This window comes from Rhodamnia argentea, chromosome 6, assembly GCF_020921035.1.
Source record: "Rhodamnia argentea isolate NSW1041297 chromosome 6, ASM2092103v1, whole genome shotgun sequence".
Taxonomy (NCBI): Eukaryota; Viridiplantae; Streptophyta; class Magnoliopsida; order Myrtales; family Myrtaceae; genus Rhodamnia; species Rhodamnia argentea.
In genome coordinates, this window is record NC_063155.1 from 14999202 (window position 1) to 15018574 (window position 19373).

Below are 19373 nucleotides of genomic sequence, written 5' to 3' on the forward strand. Positions count from 1 at the left end.
GGCGAGAGTCAGAGCCATCCCTTCCTAATTCTTGCCCATGCTTTGGCTGCAACTGCAGCTCCTCCCAGTTGAACTGGTCCTGAGGCATCAGCGTGGACTCTCATGTAGGAACGCTCTTATTCTTGCATTCGTTTTTCGATAATTCATTCTGAACAGTCTTTGAACACTTATTCTCATGTAGTAACCCACTGTATTTACCCGAAAACAGATCCCCAAGTTTCCATGAAATAAGCATATGGTCGTGCTGGTTTGCAAGCAATGCGGCTCATTTCCGCTACATCTTTGAGGAAGAGATTGGGCAAACATAGAGTTGAATGAGCTCGAGCTTGATCATCAGGTTTCAACAAATCATCGTTCATATTGTCAGTAATTTCTCGATATCAGTAGATCAAACATACCACTCTCGGGTTTCTTCAGATGTAAATCAACCTAATCTCTGCATTCTCGAGGTGGGTGGGTTCGCCTTGATTTAGAATCGGTGAGGTCTTAATGTTGTTGGACCTTGTTGTGTAGCTGCATCGGTTGATCCTTTTTAATTGTTTGAATCAAAGACGGGTCTTCTCGTCTATATTGTTCTTTCTCCAAGTCCTACGCCTACTTGATATCTGCATCTTCCCAAGTCAATCGTCATGTACCAAGGTAATTCAACTGTACCTGAATTTTACCTTCGTATACCCTCTCTCATGATAAAATCTTTCCCGCGTTTAAGTTCCAGCTCTGTGTCTCTTTTTATTTGCCGATCAACTTCGGCCAAGTCTATTTACCGACCGCATTTTGGTGCAATCTAGATTCCAATGAAATCTATGGACCTTTGATTACTCCTAGAAGGATAAAATTCTGTTATCTGTCCTAGCCAAGTTAGCCAGCAAACAGACTGCAGAAACCTGGCTTGCTGATTGAAAAGGCAATTGATCATCCTGAGAAAACTACCGCATAGAATCTGCGTCTCTCGAGCAATGGAAAAATCCTCGTACTTAATGCTCTTATCCGGAATAGATAGGTGCCTTGCCTATCTGTCAACTTCACTGCTTTCAATTCCAATGAACATATAAAGTTACTTTTGCGCACGAACATGCATAGTTATGTGTGCGTGCCTGTATTTTCTGCTTGTTCTTGGGTTTGTGATGCAAATATGACTGTATATACAGAAATCTGCTTGCAATTTGCCTTTCTTTGCTTTAGGAAATTGGTATGATCTTTCTTTTTTTTCGTTTTCTTGCACAGCACCATTCACTCTCTGATTGCTGAGGTTGTCTCAAAGCTACCATTTGGCGGACATGACTCTCTTTGATTGCACCAAAACCATTCACTCTGATGGCAAATTAAACAATGCTTTGGATATAAAACTCCCTTCTTTCCTTTGGCTTATTTTTGGAACATAAATTTTTTTTATATATAATTTCTCATTTAGATTTCTCAATTCCTCTTCAGTTTCTCCATTGCTCTAGAGCACTTGCACAAATTAAAACCATGAATGGAATAACAAGTTCAGATAAAATCAATTTACACGAGCAAACGATATCTTTATTTAGTAATTAATTAACAATCTCTGCTCTTATGCTGCATATTCCAAGCCAATGTAGTAGCCAATCAGCAGCGGAAGGGAAATCACCGTGCCAAACACCACCCTACAAGATAATTAAACGCGCACAAATTGACTACCAATAGTGAATTAGAAACGATATAGAGCAAGGCAAGATGAACTTACGCAAGGCCGAGGACGTTCGCATGCAACCCGTATTCATTGGCGAACACGAACGAAGCTATGGCCTGCGGAAGTGCCGCCTGTACCAAAATAACGATACTAATTAAAAAGTTGAACATCAAATAAGTAATGGAAAAAAAAATATATGTTTGGTAAAATTAAGGTCACTGTGTATGATTATTAGTGAATAAACAAAATAAACTAAAACCAACCTGAATGATGGCGACACGTAAAGCAGGCCCATGCAAGCCCACTGCAAGAGAGCAAAGGGCCATAATTGCGGGCCCAACCAAGAACCTCGACACCATTCCTAGAACCGTGGGTCCCGTTCCGCAAGCTATCACCTTCGTTTGCATTGCTATGAATATCCCTGCAAATTCACATGCACCAAACACCTTCATTAATCAACTAAGAAGCAGTGGGCTCGAGCACTGATGCTCTTTGTCTTGTTCATGAATCTCGGAATCGATGATTGCTTTGCTCGGTGCGTACGTACCGATGTTGAACATGGCCGTGCCCGTCCCCGCTTTCGACATGATCTCAACCGAACCTTCCATGATGCTCGGCATAGTGAATTTGAACCTGGAGCGACACCATGTTTCTCGTATGTTGAGAAACTACGTATGTACAAAAATGCAAGGTGTGCTAATAGAAAGTTCAACCCAAAAATTTGAGGTCATAAGTCTTGTCTTGGTACCAGTACGCATGAACTTCGCAGACAAGCAATATGCTCTACTTTTACTGGTGTCGAACAGGCCAAGTTCGATTTGAGTGATGCCCGATCCGCAGTTCCATTGGAAGGCTAGGTATGAGAATATCTTAACCCAGAAAGAAAGAAAGAAAGGAAGGAAGGAAGGAAGGAAAGCGAAACGAAACGAAGGATTTCTCTGTCTGCCTCTCGATCTCTCCCCAGAAACTATGCACGCCATTCACAGCCTCTCATCAGTTTTGTTTCAACTTCAGATCTCTTCACCCATTTGAGCATTCTCTTTTGCAGATGAACGCCAGAGAGAGAGAGAGAGAAAGACTGAGGAAAGAGAGATGACAGATGGGAGCTATGCAGGTTTGCATGATGAACACGTTTTGCTGGGCATTACTCTGCCTCTCTTTCTCGATCCTTGATCATCAGTCATCACCCCCCCCATTAACTATCTGATCTGTTTATGTTTCAGTTGTCTTTAACGTGCTCTATATCAGTTCTGGTGTAGGACCCCGAAAACGAAATGAGCAGCCAGAGGCCCTTATTTCATTTATTTCCCGAAACCGAAAAGGTCCTAAAAATGTTTTTATTCGGATCATTTCGGTTCGAATTTCAATTCGGGTGGTTCTTGTTGAGAGTAGCTGCAACATGTGCATGAAAGGGCAAGAAGGAAAGTGGTTTACTAATGAAATTCTTCTTTACAATTGCATGGTACATGTTCAACATATTCAAAGCTTCGCGGTTAGTGAAAGAGCAATAAATACTGGCCACGTTAAGACTGATTTGTTAAACTGCCTTACTAGATAAAGTGGTATGCTCGGATTAATCTTGCTGTACCTAAGACGAAATAAATAATATTACCTGCTAGCCATGAGAGCCCAAGCGAGGCCGAGAACATTGGCATACACGTTAGGGTTCGTGGCCATCTTCATCCACACCACTCTTGCGAATGACCAATAGCTCCTCTTCTCAGGATGATCGTCACCGCCTTCACTTGCATCCGCAGCACTCGTCTCTACGTCCCTGTCTTCATCAGCGACACCGTTGTTTTCGGGAGGAGGAGAAGACGGAGGAGCGGCCAAATCCGTCACCCTCGTCTTTCGGAACTCGAGAAACAGGAGAAGCAGAGGGATCCAAACCAGGGACTGCAGCATGCACAGCTGGACCACCAGGTCGACCCCCCACTGGCCGTACATGGCCCGCATCACCGGCACGCCGACGATGAGCAGGTTCGTCAGGGTGCACAGCGAGAACGTGGTGATGCACCAGCTGTAGCTCGCCCGGCTGCTGAACCTCCCCCAGAGGGCGAGGACCGCGAGGGTGGTGAGCTTGGACAGAGCGTCAGCGGCGAGGAGGCCGAAGTTCATGGCGTACGGATTCATGTGGGCGGTGAACTCGAAGCCGAAGAGGGGGAGGATGAAGAGGGCGATGAAGCGGTTGATGCCGTCGCACTGCTCGTGGGTGAAGAGGCGCCACCACTTGACGGAGCCATAGCCGAGCATGAGCGCCACGTACAGCGGGAACATCGACACGACCACCTTGTACACGTCGTCCCACCCTAACATCATCCTTTCCGATGATGATGATGATGCTCGAAGTTCTTGTCGTGGAGGTTGGTGATGAGGGATCTATGTGAAAGATTTGTTGTAGGGATGATCGATATGCATGGAGTGTGTACGTAGTGTTAATGTGTTGCGAGAAAGCGAGTGTTGTGTGATCGGGGAAATGGGACTCGGCAAGCGGCATTTAAAGGTTTGAGGGACCACCCTCTTGCATCATCTACCAAAAGAAATTGCACTTTGCAAAAGGCGCGCGCGCCACGAAATAAAGGATGTATCGCACACCGTGTATAGATTATACTCTCGATATCTTAAAAAAATTTCAACTTTTGATCTAATCTCAATTCTAACTCGAACGTGTTTTTATCTTAGAAAAACAAACCCTCAACTATATATATTAGGTTCAGTCTAAATCTACCTCAACTTTTTTAATCTAAAAAAGAAAACATCAATTGTAGGTCAAGTCCCAAATCCACTTTGTTAGCCTTTCGTCCAAAAATTGCTATTAGTCATCCTTAATTTCCCTTATTTTCATATCAAACAATCAATGGCAATTTTTGGATAGAGGGTTAACAGGTGCAAATTTGAGACTAGATTGAAAGGTTATGATTCTTTTTTAGATAAAGAAAGAAGTCCGGGGCAAATTTGGGAGTTGAGTCACATTTAGTGATTTGTTTTAGCCCAAAGAAGCCCGGGGTTGATTTTAGATTAGACTAAAGTTGGGGTTTTTTAGACAAAATAAGTTTGGAGCAAAACTGGGACTGCATCTAAAGTTTAGTAGTTTTTCGCACAGAAAAGATTTGGGTACTTAAAAAAAAAAAGTTCGAAGCGGAATTGGAATTGAATTTAAAGCTGGAGTTTTTTAAAGAAATTAGGCCATAGATTGTATAGACCAATACCATCTCAATCAAGTGTTTGGGACACTATCATGGAGTCATATGATTGGTGCATTTGATCTGCATCATCCACAGACTATAAAGTTTGAATAGGTTATAGAGTTATTTAGGTCATGTCTCAGTCCCGTTGTGATTGATCATCGTCTTGAACCAGCTACTGATCATCACTTTGGTAAGTTATTGCCTCACTAACAAGCTAGTCAGATGTGAGCCCCTCCTCGAGCGGATTATATAAACCTCTAGCTCCCCAACATGGTATAGGTAACCCTCCATTAACATTTCAGCATGTTTATTTTTGCCACAAACACATAAAAGATATAAAAAAAAAAACTAAAATTTTATTCAACAACACAAACACACGTCTCGATCCGTTCCCTTTCCTCGGGGGAATTACCAAAAAATTCTTAAATCTATTGCAATATTCAATCCTATATCTTTTTTTTTTTTTCAATTGAGTCTTAAACCTTTTGCGTTTATGTCAATTCAGTCTATCCGGCTAATTTTGGCCCGAAATTTTTGACATGGCGCAACTGGTGCTAACTTGGATAGTTTTTATTTTTCTTTTCTTTTCTTTCTCTTTCTTTTTTTCCCTTTTTTCTTCCTCCAACGAGTCGCCCTTGCCAACCACTAACATGGCACGACCTCACCTAGTCACAGAATTTAGTTTTAAACTTTTTGCATTTATGTCAATTCGGTCTATCCGGCTAATTTTAACCAAAAATTGTTGACATGACGTGACTGATATATATATATATAGAAAATATATATTCTATAAAAAAAGAAATTCAAATATATAAATAAAAAATAGGAATAAATAAAAACGAAAATTGTTGTTATTTTGAATTTTCTTTTTTTATTCAAATTTCAATATTATTTATATTGAAATTTTGCTAACGTGGATAATTTTTATTTTTTTTCTTTCTCTTTCTTTTTTTTTTTCCCTTCCTTCTTCCTCCAGCAAGTTGCCCTTGCCAACCACCGACAAGGCACGACCTCACCCATCCACGGCTCGACCTCGCCCAGCCATAGCCATGAGGGTCTCACGACCACCGAGAAATATTCAATTGAAGTCATAACTACTCGTTAGTCAATCCATCGATGGTTGCGTGAGTTCATCAAGCTAGCTCTATTGGTGCGCTAGAACTTAGAAAATCTTTTTCTTTTCTTTTTTAATGAGGTAGCAATTGCCCATGGCATAAGCTCACAACATTGCTTAAATTTCTGTGATGTTTTGGTACTTTTTTCATGTACACACAAGTTGAAAAGCAGTGCACTCTTCTCATTCGTTGGCCGAAAAATGTTGGAGAAAAGTAAAGTTATAGTACGAGAGTAAACATGTGAAGCCATCATTAGGCAAGCTTGGTTGGGACTTACCAAAATCTTTAGGCACGATTGCCCTCATATTAAGTTTAATCTCATCTCTAAACCTAGTGGATAAAAATAAGATATGAGTCAAAGTTTGAATGTGCAATCATGAGATTGTTTGTTCTTGATGTCACAGAGATCCGACCTGTAGGTTGTGCATTTGATTCACAAGACCATTCCTCGATTTCTAAATTAACTCCTCGAGGTCCATGCATATTTGCGTGTAAAATTATGTAGGAACACTACTATTAGTAAGGTTTAGAGTTTTCTAATCATCTAGTCTGCTTATAGTTGTGTTCATTTTTATTTTTAAAGAACTCTGTATTTACTCTCAAATTTAAGCCGTTAAATTAAAACGTGGCTTAAGACGTTTGCATGGAAACAAATACGGGAAAATGTTTGAACTCAGAGCCGGAGGCCGGCTCTGATACCATACAAAATAGTACGGAACCACTATCGAACTATTATAAAAACTGAAAAAGGCTTTATCTAGCTAATATTTAAATATTCAATCTCATGCTCAAACCTACCCCCATCGACCCCCATAATTCATCTAACTACGAGCTAATTAAAAGAGTAAATACTCAAGCCAATTTTGTGGACCCCTATAACCCTGATCGGATTCGGGGATGAGGCTCGAATCTCATCGTCACCTCAAATGTGATTGACTCAATCTATCACAATGTGTCCGATTAACCACTTCTTTGTCCTGGGAGATAAACATAAATATAGCTAAACACAGTAATACTTTAGACGCTGCCAATGGCGAGCACAACAAGAACGACTTTCCTATGAAAGCATGTATGGGCTTATCTCGTATCGTCTCCTATGCATAGCACGTTACACTTGCGTGTCTATTTTCCCATGTCAAAGAATGTTCCTAGAAGTGGTCGTGGGGGGATTGAGGATTACACGCCCATAAGCACAAATACAGATCTCAGGTGAATTACTTAATGCGGTCCAGCGATTCTCCACTTGATCTTGCAATGAGTGGGTCTGATTTTGGTTTGCCCTAACTTTTAGACCATGTTCTTTCTTTTTTTTATTTTTTTTATTAAGAGACAAAAGTTGGTCATTTCTTTAGTTAAAGAGCAGACGAACTCGAATTTCTAATCATAGCTGGAGGCCTTCGTGTACCCGGTATGCTACGGGGGTTGGTCATTTCTATAGTTAAAGAGCGGTCGAACTCGAATTTCTAATCATAGCGGAGCCCTTCGTATACCCGGTATACCACGGGGCGTAAATTTTCCTAATCGGACTCATTCTCAAAGCGATGTCAAAAGATCTAGTGAGTGGGAACACCTGATCGATCGGTGGTCGATTTTCACGACAAAACACGAAGTAGACACAAACTTTGTTATGGACTAGTAAGTGGACATTGAGATAAAGCATGCATCCTATTGGCTTTGGGAGTAAATCGTGTGGGAGTCAATGACCATGATGCGCCACCAGAAATGGCCGACTGACAGAAATGTCGTCCTTTTGACATTTGATGCGTCGTGAACGTAGAGATCAGAGAGGTCCAATCCATTAAAGATGGGGGAAAAAGGGACTTGATGCGTCATGAATGGATTTTTTTCTTTTATTCAATCTTCGAACTTGTGGTGTTCTTTCAATTTGATCCTAAAAAGTTTGTGATTTTGCTAATCAAGTCCTTTAATTCGCAAAAGAAAAAAAAAATCCATTCATGTCCATCTATCTTCCATTTCTACGAATTAAAGCAACGTCGCAAATAGAAGTTGATACTATGCTTTGAAATGGCTGAAATTTGGAACATTCAATACGAATTACCCGGAAGGAAGAACGCAACGTAAGAAGAACGATGGAAATATTTATGGACAAGTCGCACCATAATTCGAAGATATATTAGGACCTTATGGTTGGTTCTATACGGCGCTACTCGTTGTGCCAAATGTGGCGGTGAGTTATTATGTGTAGGAAATTTTGAGAGTGTTTGAGTGACTTGATTTATGCTACTCTTCCCGTGAAGTAGGTCCCACTGACCATATCAGTACGTCTGATTTATTTCCTAATTTTATTTAATGTTGTGTTCGATCACTTGTTTTTACAATAGTGCCATCTTCAATTCACCAACATTTCAAACAAAAAATTACAAAAAAAGTAATAAACTTATTGCAATTTTACTAATCCAGCCTTAAACCTTTTTTTTTCCAATTGAGTTATCCTTTTGCATTTGTGTCAATTCAATTCATTTAGCTGGCTGATGTTAATGTGCACAATTTTAATAATATTTTAATATTTTTTTTAAAATTTTATTGATTATTTCTTTTTCTTTGTTTTTTTTCTTCCATTGGCCCACAAGTTGTGCCCAGCGAGGGTCGCCAAAACTTTCTAACCACGAGGCGAGGCCGCCTCGTTTGCGGCTGCGCCTTGTAAAATTAAACTTAAAGAAGTGTAATTATTTTTCATCGCGTCGAATGAAAAGGAAATATTCCCACTTTGCTGCGGGACAAACTTTATATAATTGAAAGCAATGTGCGACATCATTTTCAAATGTCTACTGTACTTGTTCTATTAGTAAAGTAAAGCGCTAATGTTTTCAATAAGGATGTTTAAGCTTTACTAAGAACATAGAAAGAACTTCTTTTTTTTTTTTGGTTTTTCAGGGTGCGTGAGTTTGCAACCCTATACAACCATACTCGAGTTCAAACCTTGCAAGGTGCAGCCGAGCCTCGCCGGCTGCAGGAGAAGATAGCCATGGCCTCCCCAACCCAGGGCGAGGCGGCCTAGCCTCTCGCCACGATGGCATCGCCTAGTGGTCGGCGATTACTAGTGACCCTTGTTGGCCAATGGATGAAAATATAAAAAGAAAGAGAAAGAAGATAAATAAATAAATTGAAAATTTTTAAAATATTATTAACAATTGTCCACGTCAGCTTCGGGATACCACATCAGCGCCAACCAGCTAAATGGACTAAATTGACATAAATGCAAAAGATTTAGAACTCAATTGATAAAATAAAAAGGTATATGACTGAATTGATAAAATTACAATAGGTTTAAGATTTTTTTAGTGATTTTCTCACGTTTCGGATGGACGGACGTAGATTGGAAAAGACCCACGAGTTCCATGACTCAATTACATAAAATTAAAGTTCGGGGACCGAATTCAAAAAAGTATTTCAACAATCTATTAAATATGTTACTTTCAAAGTAAGATGACTCATTGCCGAGATAAAGTGATACAAAACCGAGTAGAGGCGCAGTTTTCTTTGTTGCATGGTAATACTCCTCGACTCAAAACCAGTGAACGCATAGAATGAGATCGTCTCCACCGTGCATAGTGGAGAGAACATGTTGTCCTCTTTCAAACGTCAACTTGTATCTCTCTTTCGCCATAAATTATAACTCCATCCCAAGAATCTGACCCCGACCCAACATATTACACAAGATCCACTTTGATGGGTTCTAATTTGCTGGACATTACAATGCCACATTTGACTTCAAAGAGAAAGTACTTGATCGTGCATGAAATTAGTAGACTATCAAGCTCTTTCCACTTTCCATGGCACTTCTGCTTTCCTAGGGGAAGGAGGAGAAACTCTAATTGGATACCAACAGGAGGAATTCAATGATTGTTTTGTGTACTCCAGCTATTGCAAGACGTGGTACATATGGGTGAAATTTGCTTTTGCTGACTTTAGTTTCCATATTAATAGAGAAGATCATACACCCATTAAAAGGAATGTGGACTCCATCAATATTACACAGAGTGGAATGATTCGATTTGCTAACAAATATGATGTCTTGCTTTTGCTGACTTCTAGTTTCCAAATTAATAGAAAAGATCGCACACCCATTTAGGGATATGGACTCTATCAATACTTAGGGAGAAAATTAAGAAAAAGTCATAAACTTATTGTGATTGTGTCAATTAAGTCCTAAACTTTTTTCATCAAGTAAGACCTAAATCTTTTACATTTGTCACAATTCAATCCGCACAGCCAATATTGGCCGAAAATCACTAACATGAATGCCGTCCTTCCTGCCGACACTAACGTGGGTATTTTTTAATTATATTTTAATAAATTTTCAAGTTTTTTTATTTACTTTTATTCTTTTCTTTTCCTTTTATTTTTTTCTTTCTCTTTCATTTTATTTCTTCCCTTCTCAAGGGCCCAGGTTGAGGCTCTCCCTCACCGGCCTTCGCCTTTGGCTAGTCGCCAAGGTTCTGCGACCGGCTAGAGAAAGAAAAGAAGAAAAAAAACAGAGAGAGAAAGAAAAGAAAAAATATTAATAAAAATTATCCATATCAGCTCAGGTCGCACCACGCATCGGTATCCATGTCAATGATTCAGATAGAATGAATTAACACAAATATAAAAGTTTTATGACTCAATTAGCTAAAAAAAGGGGGTTTAGAACTGAATTGACATAATTACAAAAAAGTCCTAAACCTATTGCGTTGTGTCAATCTAGTCATGAAGCCTTGGCCAGTGGCTGATGGTGTACTGTTGGACCTAACATAAAAAAAGAGACAGGAAAAAAATAATTCAAAATTTCAAAAAATAAATAAAAATTTAAAAAAATATTTAAGATATTATTAAAAAAATTTCATGTCAGCGTCGAGTGCTTATGTCAGAAATTTCCTACCAAAATTGATGGGATGGACTTAATTGACACAAATGTAGTGAGTTTAGGACTCAATTTGCAACAAAAAAAAAAAAAAAGTGTTGGACTAAATTGACACAATTGCAATAAATTTAGGGCTTTTTGGTAGTTTTTCCTCCCCTCAAAGTTGTCATATTAAGGCTAACAGTGGCAGCCAATTAAGGCTGACAATGCCATGTCATCCCTAAATTTGAAAAATCAATTAGAATCTCAGTGATAGGGAAAACTATCAAAATTGGAAAAAGAAAATTAAAAAGTAAGGAAGATAAGTACATCATCAGGAGGAGAGAGGGGGCGGCCCACAAAGTGTTGGTCGAGTTTTGGCATGGTGCGACCGGCCCTTGCCACATCGATCACCGTTACCACGTCATCATTAGAACAGTCTACTCAAAGGAGAAACTAGCGAAGATTATCTTTTCCCATTGTGAATTAATTAGATGACAGTTTTTGGATGACCGTCATACTAACAGAATATTTTAGGCCAAAAAAAAAATTAAAACTAGTCATAAATTGATGTGAGGTCTACTTTTTTAAGAATTTATGCCTCACAAAATACTATTATTCTCACTGTTCCACAAAAACGATTATGCTAGCAAAGTCCTTACCCGATAAACGAATTCAGGAATCATTCTTCATACATTTTGTCATACACGATAACTTTTTTTATTAAAAAAAAAATGTAAAGTTCAAGATTTTAGAGTATATTTTTCCATGGGCTAACTACTTTTGTGTTTAATTTCGCTTAGTAAATAGATTAATAAGAAACACCTTTTCACTCTTTCATCGAAACGAAAGAACTTCAATAGTCAAAAGTTTTGAAATTCCCAATTTAATCTCACATGACCTTACATATGTCGATGTGTTCATAGTTTAATCTTTTTATGTAATTGTCTAGTATTAAACTAAATCCAATATTCCAAGCTCTTGTGTTTGGTCGTCCGGATTTCTAATTATGATAAGATTGAATAGGATATGATAAGAAATCCTAAAATATTATCATATCATATCCAATGTTTAGTGAACTATAGATTTAAAGTAAAATATTTTAGTATATTATCTAATTCATTATTTGGTGGAAACTGGATATCAATATAACTGTCAAATATTGTGCCCATGAAATAATATCAATCTTATCATCACAAAAATATCTTTGCATGAGTTAGCCTTGTTATAAATTATTCTTCATGGTAAAAAAATTACAAAAACTGCAATTCATTTTGTCGATATGTTTGCGAGAGCCATAATTTTTTTTTTTCAACCTCGTGTCAGAAATTAATTAAAAAGCCGAAATGACGAGTGTTATTCTTAAAACAATGTATTAATAACGTTTGCTACTATGATGCAATCACAATTTCATAGTCCCCAAAACGTTCACTGTCCAGAAACTCTTGTACGTCTAAAAATTTAGTTCCACGACCAAATGCAGCAATAAACAGCGCGGACCTCCCATTGTCAAATCCAATGTCTCCTAAACGAGCATAAGCACAATGAAGAGAATCTCTCTTTCCAAACCACACTTCAACTAAAGTAAAAAAGAAAAAAAAATTACAATTGCATCAGTCCACTAAACGATTTCATCATTTCCACACCTATCTTTTCCAAATGATAAAGCAAACTCGATCCTCTCGGTCTCATAATGCAAATTTCTGACGTATTCTATAGCCACTCTGCACATACTTGTCAACGCTTTACTTAAGCAAGGATTAAAAGCAGAGCAAAAGGCAAAGAAGCAGCTGGAAAATGCAATGGATAAAGGCGTAGCATGCTACTTATACAAAACTAAAAATTACCAGAAGAATACACTTGATTTATCGACATAGAGAAATAGAATTCAGAGAAGGAGCTTCTCTGCATCTCATATTTATGCGCAAAGACATTCAGTCACATAGCCAAACTAGTATTTAATTCACCGAGAACAAAGTAAGCCAAAGCACCAAGGGAAAGAGAACTCTCGTGGACATTTGATCGAAAAGGTTACGTTGGTTAGAGAGCAAGACATGGCTATCTCAAACTTAGACTCAGTAGAATTCAATCTTAGCAAAACACGCAATTCGTCAGCCTATTTTCCTCAAAACAGAGTTGTCTATAAGATTCGATCTTACCTAGTTAATGAGCGAATCCGAGGCTTGAGTGTTATGGAAATTGAAGACACAAGCTGGAACGATGAGATCACGCAGATCGAAGCTGGAACTCGCTAGAGATGGATCTTGAATTCGTCAGATTAGAGCTATGGAGCAAACGGCTCTCGCTGCTCTTGTAAACTATTTACGTCAACGAAGGACTCTATTCAGAGAAGATGGTAGGGTTTTATATTTTGGACAAAAGAAATTTTATCCGGGTCTATCACTCACCCCCTCCCTAGGATTTTTTTATCCGGACTATTTCCCCTTTATATCCGACTGTATCCTATCCTTGACAGCTATCAAACATGGGATAGGATAAAACTTATCCTATCCTGATTTTGATCCGGACGTTTATTTCAATGAAAATTTTATGTTAAAAAAAATTAATGAAAATCATTTTCAAGATAAATAATTAGTTTTCATTTGTTTGCTGATTTACAAAAAGTGATTTCCTTCTTGATAAGAAGGAAATTGTTTTCTCCAATTTAAGTTTGTTGTTTACAGTCAATGGAAAACTTCTTTTGTAGTTTTTCGTCATCCAAACACTGAAAAGTCAGAAAACGATTTCTCAAGAATAATTTTATTTCAAACAAAGGGACCCTATAGCAGAAAAAAAAAAAATAACCATTGATAAGTACGACCTTTTGTATAATTAAAAAGAAGCTAATTTAACATGTCCAACCCCAGAACACGCAGTCCATAGTTTAATCTCCACTAAGATTTGGAAGAGAAACCTCTCTTTCGAAGCAATTGCTAGTGTGCACAGTAGACCCACAAACATAAAGACATCGTCGGACATGGTCGACCACTAATAAAAAGGTGGTCGTGAACAGCATCGTGGGGGCTGCGCCGCCGTTGCCGAGGGACGGCGAGAATCATGAACGCTACTTCATCAACTTTGATTTGTTCTCAAATATTTTAGTCGATTTTTTTTTTTTTAGTCAATTTATCTATGAGCTTATGTGATATATACTCCGTGGTGAGTGAAGAAACAGTGGGTGACGGCGTGCGATGTGATGGGGCATTTGCCCAAGTGGCCAGAGTCTCTTTTTGGAAGACTCCAGGAACACAATTCATGAGGACTTTCCAAACTTTATTCCAAAAATTTGTCCTTTTGGGCATGATTGAAAGCCTGTGATACCTTCGATATTCTCCGTTTATTTAGATCAGAATGGAGCACATGGATTTTGGAACATATGTCGAAAATTTAAAGATGAAAGATCATTGTATATGCGGAGGAAAACTCGCAACGAGAACTAATTTGGATGGAAGCTGACCCAAGATGCTTTCTTAGGTACGAAGAAGTTTAGGACAAGATCGATGAAGGGATAGGAAACCAGCTAGATGCGAAACGCGCTTGTGACGAGCACGTGTTCGTCGGCGGGCAATTACTTTCACTAGCAATGAGCTGACGGGGTATTATTAGGTCAAAATGATCATGTGCAGTGGGTAGTTTAGAGGAAAGTCAAATTTGGAAATACACTAAATTGCGGGCTCTACTTTAGGGGGGCTGTTTAAATTTTCCATTTCTTTTTTCCCTCTCTCCAATAACATTCTAGCTAAAAAGAAATAAAGAGGTGGAGGGCAAGTTCCAAACATCCATTGGAAGTGATGTAAGTTTCTCAAAGTTCTCTCCGAGGTGGACTTCTATTAAAATACCTTCTGGCGTGACAACTTCGCCACCTTGAACCTTTGGGAAAGGCTCACACGAGTGACATAAGTTAGGAAGCCAAACTTAAAAGATAAGAAATCAGAGGAGAGAATATGCAAATTTTCACGTGAAAAATACTTTAGAAATCACCATGCAGCACTAGACAATCTCCTTAACTATCAATACCGGCATTGAGTTACAATTACAAGAGAGGTTGTCCCAATATACAGTAGAAGTTTAGGGCATACGAAGATACGTGAAAATTACGTGCATGCACTTAACAGTAAATTCTTTTATCAGACTCCACAACTTCATCAATCTCCCACTTGGAGATTAATTTTCCAAAACAATAGCCTCTCATAGCCTTCACTCGTCGTATAACCCAAATCATCCTCGTGGAGCAGCACCGCCTTATCACTGAACATGGAGGTAAACAGAAGCAATACACGGCCTCAATTTCAAAGTGCTGACATCGTAGGTTAACATATCTGCTAGGATGATCTTCTTGAATGACTCCCCTTCGTCTATCAGCTGACGCACATGATGATACTTCAACTCAATGTTGTTTGTTCTTGATTGAAGTACTGGATTCTTTGCAAGAAAAAAAAAAAAAACGCTCTTAACTATCACTGAGAAAAACATTGTTTTATCACCTTTAGATAATTGTTCAGTTAGATCATCTCCATGCCAGTTTCAGATATGACTAACGTATTTTACTTCTGTGGTTGAGAGGGGCACGCATTTCTAAAGCATAGATATCTAACTAACTATAGTGTCACCTAAGGTAAAAACATAAGCCAGGGTACTCTTCGTATTGATCATGTCACCACCAAGATTCGCATGGACAAAGTCTTGTAACTGCACACTATTATTTCTAAAACAAAGACAACATACCTAAAGTACCTCTCGTGTATCTCAATAACCATTTTACAACTTCCCAATAATTTATTCCTATATTAGCCATACATCTACTCACAACTCTCACGGCATGAGTTATCTTGTTTGGTGCACACCATATCATATGTCAAACTGTCGACAGCTGACGCATAGGACACCTTAGCCGTGTACTCCTGCTCCTCATCTGTCTTTGACAACTATAAATTCAAGAGCTTGAAGTGACTTTCTAAAGCAGTGTATCCGGGCTTTGCATTATGAGTTATGAACCTATCCGGCACCTTCTCAATGTATTTTTTCTTGAGACTACTTTAGAATTTTTTAGGATCTATCTCGCATGATCCTCAACATAAGAATCTAATTTGCTACTCACAAGTCCTTAATTGCAAACTCTTTTGACAACTGCTACTTTAATCTATTGAACACCTTCATGCTAGATCCTATATGAGCATAGTATCCACATATCCCAAAACAATAATATAGTAGTCATCAAATTTCTGGAAGTAGTAGCAGTGATCCATTTCACATCTGGTGAATCTTTTACCCAAGTGTGTCAAATTTCTTGTACCACGTTCTAGAAGAATCAAACCATAAATACAACCTATAATTTATATACAGAGTTTTATTTGCTAAGAATCTAGAAGCCTTCTGATTGTACCATGTAGATTATCATCCTCTAAGTCACCATGGATGAATATAGTCTTTGCGTATACCTGCTCTATAGGTAAGTCGTCAGCAACAATAACATGCAACACCGTCCTGATAGTAGTCAACTTCACAATTAAAAGAACTTTGTGTACTCAATTCCTATCTTTTACTGAAAACCTTTCACTACCAACCTCTCTTGTACCTCTCGATGCCATTAGGTTCTTCTTTGACCATGTACGTCCACTTATTCTGCAATGCCTTCTTCTTATTGCGTAATTGAGTGAACACGTAAGTTTTGTTCTTCTTGAGCGAATCCAACTCATCCTGCATTGCCAACTCCCACTTAACAAAATTTTCAACATGTATTGCTTTTAAAATATATTTTACTCCTCAAGAATCATTTAAAATTAAATGATACAATAATGGGGAATACCTTTATAAAAGTGCTTATGTTCTACTAAATCTTCTTAAAGTGGGTTCAAGTGTAGGTGCTCTCGTTCTGGTTCTTGATCAAAGTATACAACAATAGTTTTGAGATTCTTAACCATAATACTCTTGGAAACCCTCTCCAATTCAATCTTCTTAGACTCCTCTAGTTCTTCCTCACACTAGATTCTACCACATATTTATCGTTGTACATAACGTTTCATTCAATGTAACATCATTAGTTCTTTTTTTTTATTTGTTTATCTCAAAATTGACAACAAAATAATCAGAACAATATCCAATGGAATAACATTTTCTAGCCTTTGTATCAAGCTTTTCTCTATTTTCAAAATCTATGTGTACATAGGAAAGGCAACAAAAAAAGTAAGATATGAGAGGTTTACTTCTTCTTGTCTATTCTTCTTTTGTTAGCTTAAAATCAAGTGGAACTGAATGTCCTTTGTTGATTAGGTGAGCCGCCACGTTAATTGCATCTGCACCAAACGTATGAGGTAATACTACTTGCATGTGCGTACGCCTTGCATGGTTATTCAAAGTACTACTAATCCTTTCAACAACTCCATTTTGATGTGGTATGCTGGAAACTATTCTTGTCGTACTTATTTCATGTTTTGAACAAAACATCTGTCATACTCATCACTATTGTCAAACCTTAGATATTTAATCTTCAAATCAGTCTCATTCTTCACTTCAACTATCCTTTTTTTAAAGTACTGAACAAATCAAATTTACTTCCACAAAAAAAACTCATACCAAACTTTGGAGTAGTCAATGAACGTGACGTAGTAGTGTGAAGCTCTAAGGAATGCATAAGGGCTGGTCCACTGTTATCTGTATGCACCAACTCTAACTTTCCTTTATTTGGTTATCTTCAAATGTTCGAAAACCTTACATATTTTCACTTGCCAAGAAAGCAATCTTCGCAAAGACCATCTCTACGGACTTAAAGATCAGACAGTTTTTCCTTTGATGCTAACACCTTCATCCCTTTTGGCTCATGTGTCTAAACCTTCGGTGCCACAGTTTGGAATTAGGTTCTAAGTCGGCAACTACTATTATTTCTTTATTGCTTTCAATCATGTACAATATTCCCAACTTTGTTCCCCGTGCTATACCTATAGTGGCTTTGGCAATCTTCCACAAGTCGACCCCGAAATAGTTATGTATCATGTATTGTTTAATTGATCTAAAGAAATCGGATTTTCTTAGGGCCAAAAACATGTCTAGCATTGTGCAACTTCCATTGAGACTATTGATAGTCTTTATTTGAACATCACCCATGCCCATAATATCAAAAGGTTCATCATTAGCAAAATAAACCTTTCCAAACTTCTTAGCACCAAAAGTGAACATTAATGAGAACCAATCAGATTGTCGATGCTCAAAATTAAGGCGACATAGACAAATGTCTCTTCAACAGTTTCATTCGAAAATTTCTTCTATTGATTCTAATGCCGATACTGATTTTTCTTCTTTAGGGCTCTACAATCTCGTTTAAGGTGGCCTTTCTTTTTCACAATTCCGCCAAATTATTTCACCATGAGATCTCAATTTGCTTACCCCTCTAGACTCCAATCTACCATGGTTTTGGTGTTAGTCTCTTTGATTGTTTCTCACTCTACCGTCAATGTTCAAGGTAGCGCTCAAAAAATCACCCGATTCTCTTACACAAGTATCCTCGCTAAGAATCAAATCGTGTATCTCTTGAAACTTCAACTTCTTTTGCCCAAAGGAATTGTTCACCCCAATCGCAATTGCTTTCTAACTTTCAGTTAGAAAAATTAACAAAATCAAATTTTTTATCTCGTCATTGAATTTGATTTCCACCAAACTCAATTAAGTCACGATCATGTTGAATTCTTTAATGTGTCATAGAAACACCTTTGTCTATCTTCAAATTAAACAGACAATACATTAAAATATGCATTGTTTGACGTAGATGGCTTCATTTAAATGTTGGATGAAGCCCTAATCAAATCCATCGGTGTCTTGTCAGCAATGTTGTAAGGAAAAATTCTGTGCCAACGTGAGAGGAATCACATCTAGGACCTGCCAATCTAATAATTACTAGTCTCATTGCCCAATCAATATTGGGTTATCTCCCGACTCCTCGATTTACATCTTTCAGAAACCAAAGTTCTTAATATTGGGTTGCTCCCACTATTCTAGCGAACATGGCTTTGATATTAGTTATTAGGAATGTGATCAAAGAAGAAGACACATGAATTGCTACATAAAATACTCTTTCAGACATGAATTGTTACATAAAATGTTCTTTCAGAATTAGAAATGAAAAAAACCACTGTGCCGTTAGGTAATCTCTTCACTATTACTATCACTATTGAGTTACAATTACAACAGTGATTGCCCCCATATAAAGCAGGAGTCTAGGGCATACAATGGTTGACGAAAATAACATGTATACCATTAGCGGTAAGTTCCTCCATCAGACTCCGCAACTCCATCAGCATAGGGACTAAGGTTTAAACTAACTAAAATGCCCAAGAGCACTTGACCAGCCGTAACTATTACCAGTGGTGATGCTCATGGGCTTCATTGGGACAGCAGGGTTGTCACGGTAAGTCTAGTGTAAGTTCTTGAGAAATTGGCACACACTCCAGATGGAATGTTGCATTTTCCATTAAGTGCATGAAAATGCGTAGTAATATGCAGTTTTATATAGATATGGATTTAGAGCTCCACTTCCTATCTGATTGATCGCCTCGTCGGGTTGGATTGACTTAAAGCTCTCC

The 19373-nt window shown here is 38.1% G+C and overlaps 1 protein-coding gene across 1 annotated transcript; it reads right to left on the minus strand.

Moving 5' to 3' along the window:
• Positions 1–1401: 1401 nt before the first annotated feature.
• On the minus strand, positions 1402–4070 carry LOC115748441 (auxin efflux carrier component 5-like). The gene is made up of 5 exons (XM_030684924.2): positions 3267–4070; positions 2202–2287; positions 1918–2075; positions 1709–1785; positions 1402–1628 (listed from the first exon to the last, which is right to left on the minus strand). Exons 1-5 carry the CDS (start codon positions 3971–3973, stop codon positions 1556–1558), a joined length of 1101 nt encoding a protein of 366 aa, XP_030540784.2. The 5' UTR covers positions 3974–4070; the 3' UTR covers positions 1402–1555.
• Between the last annotated feature and the right edge of the window lie 15303 nt (positions 4071–19373).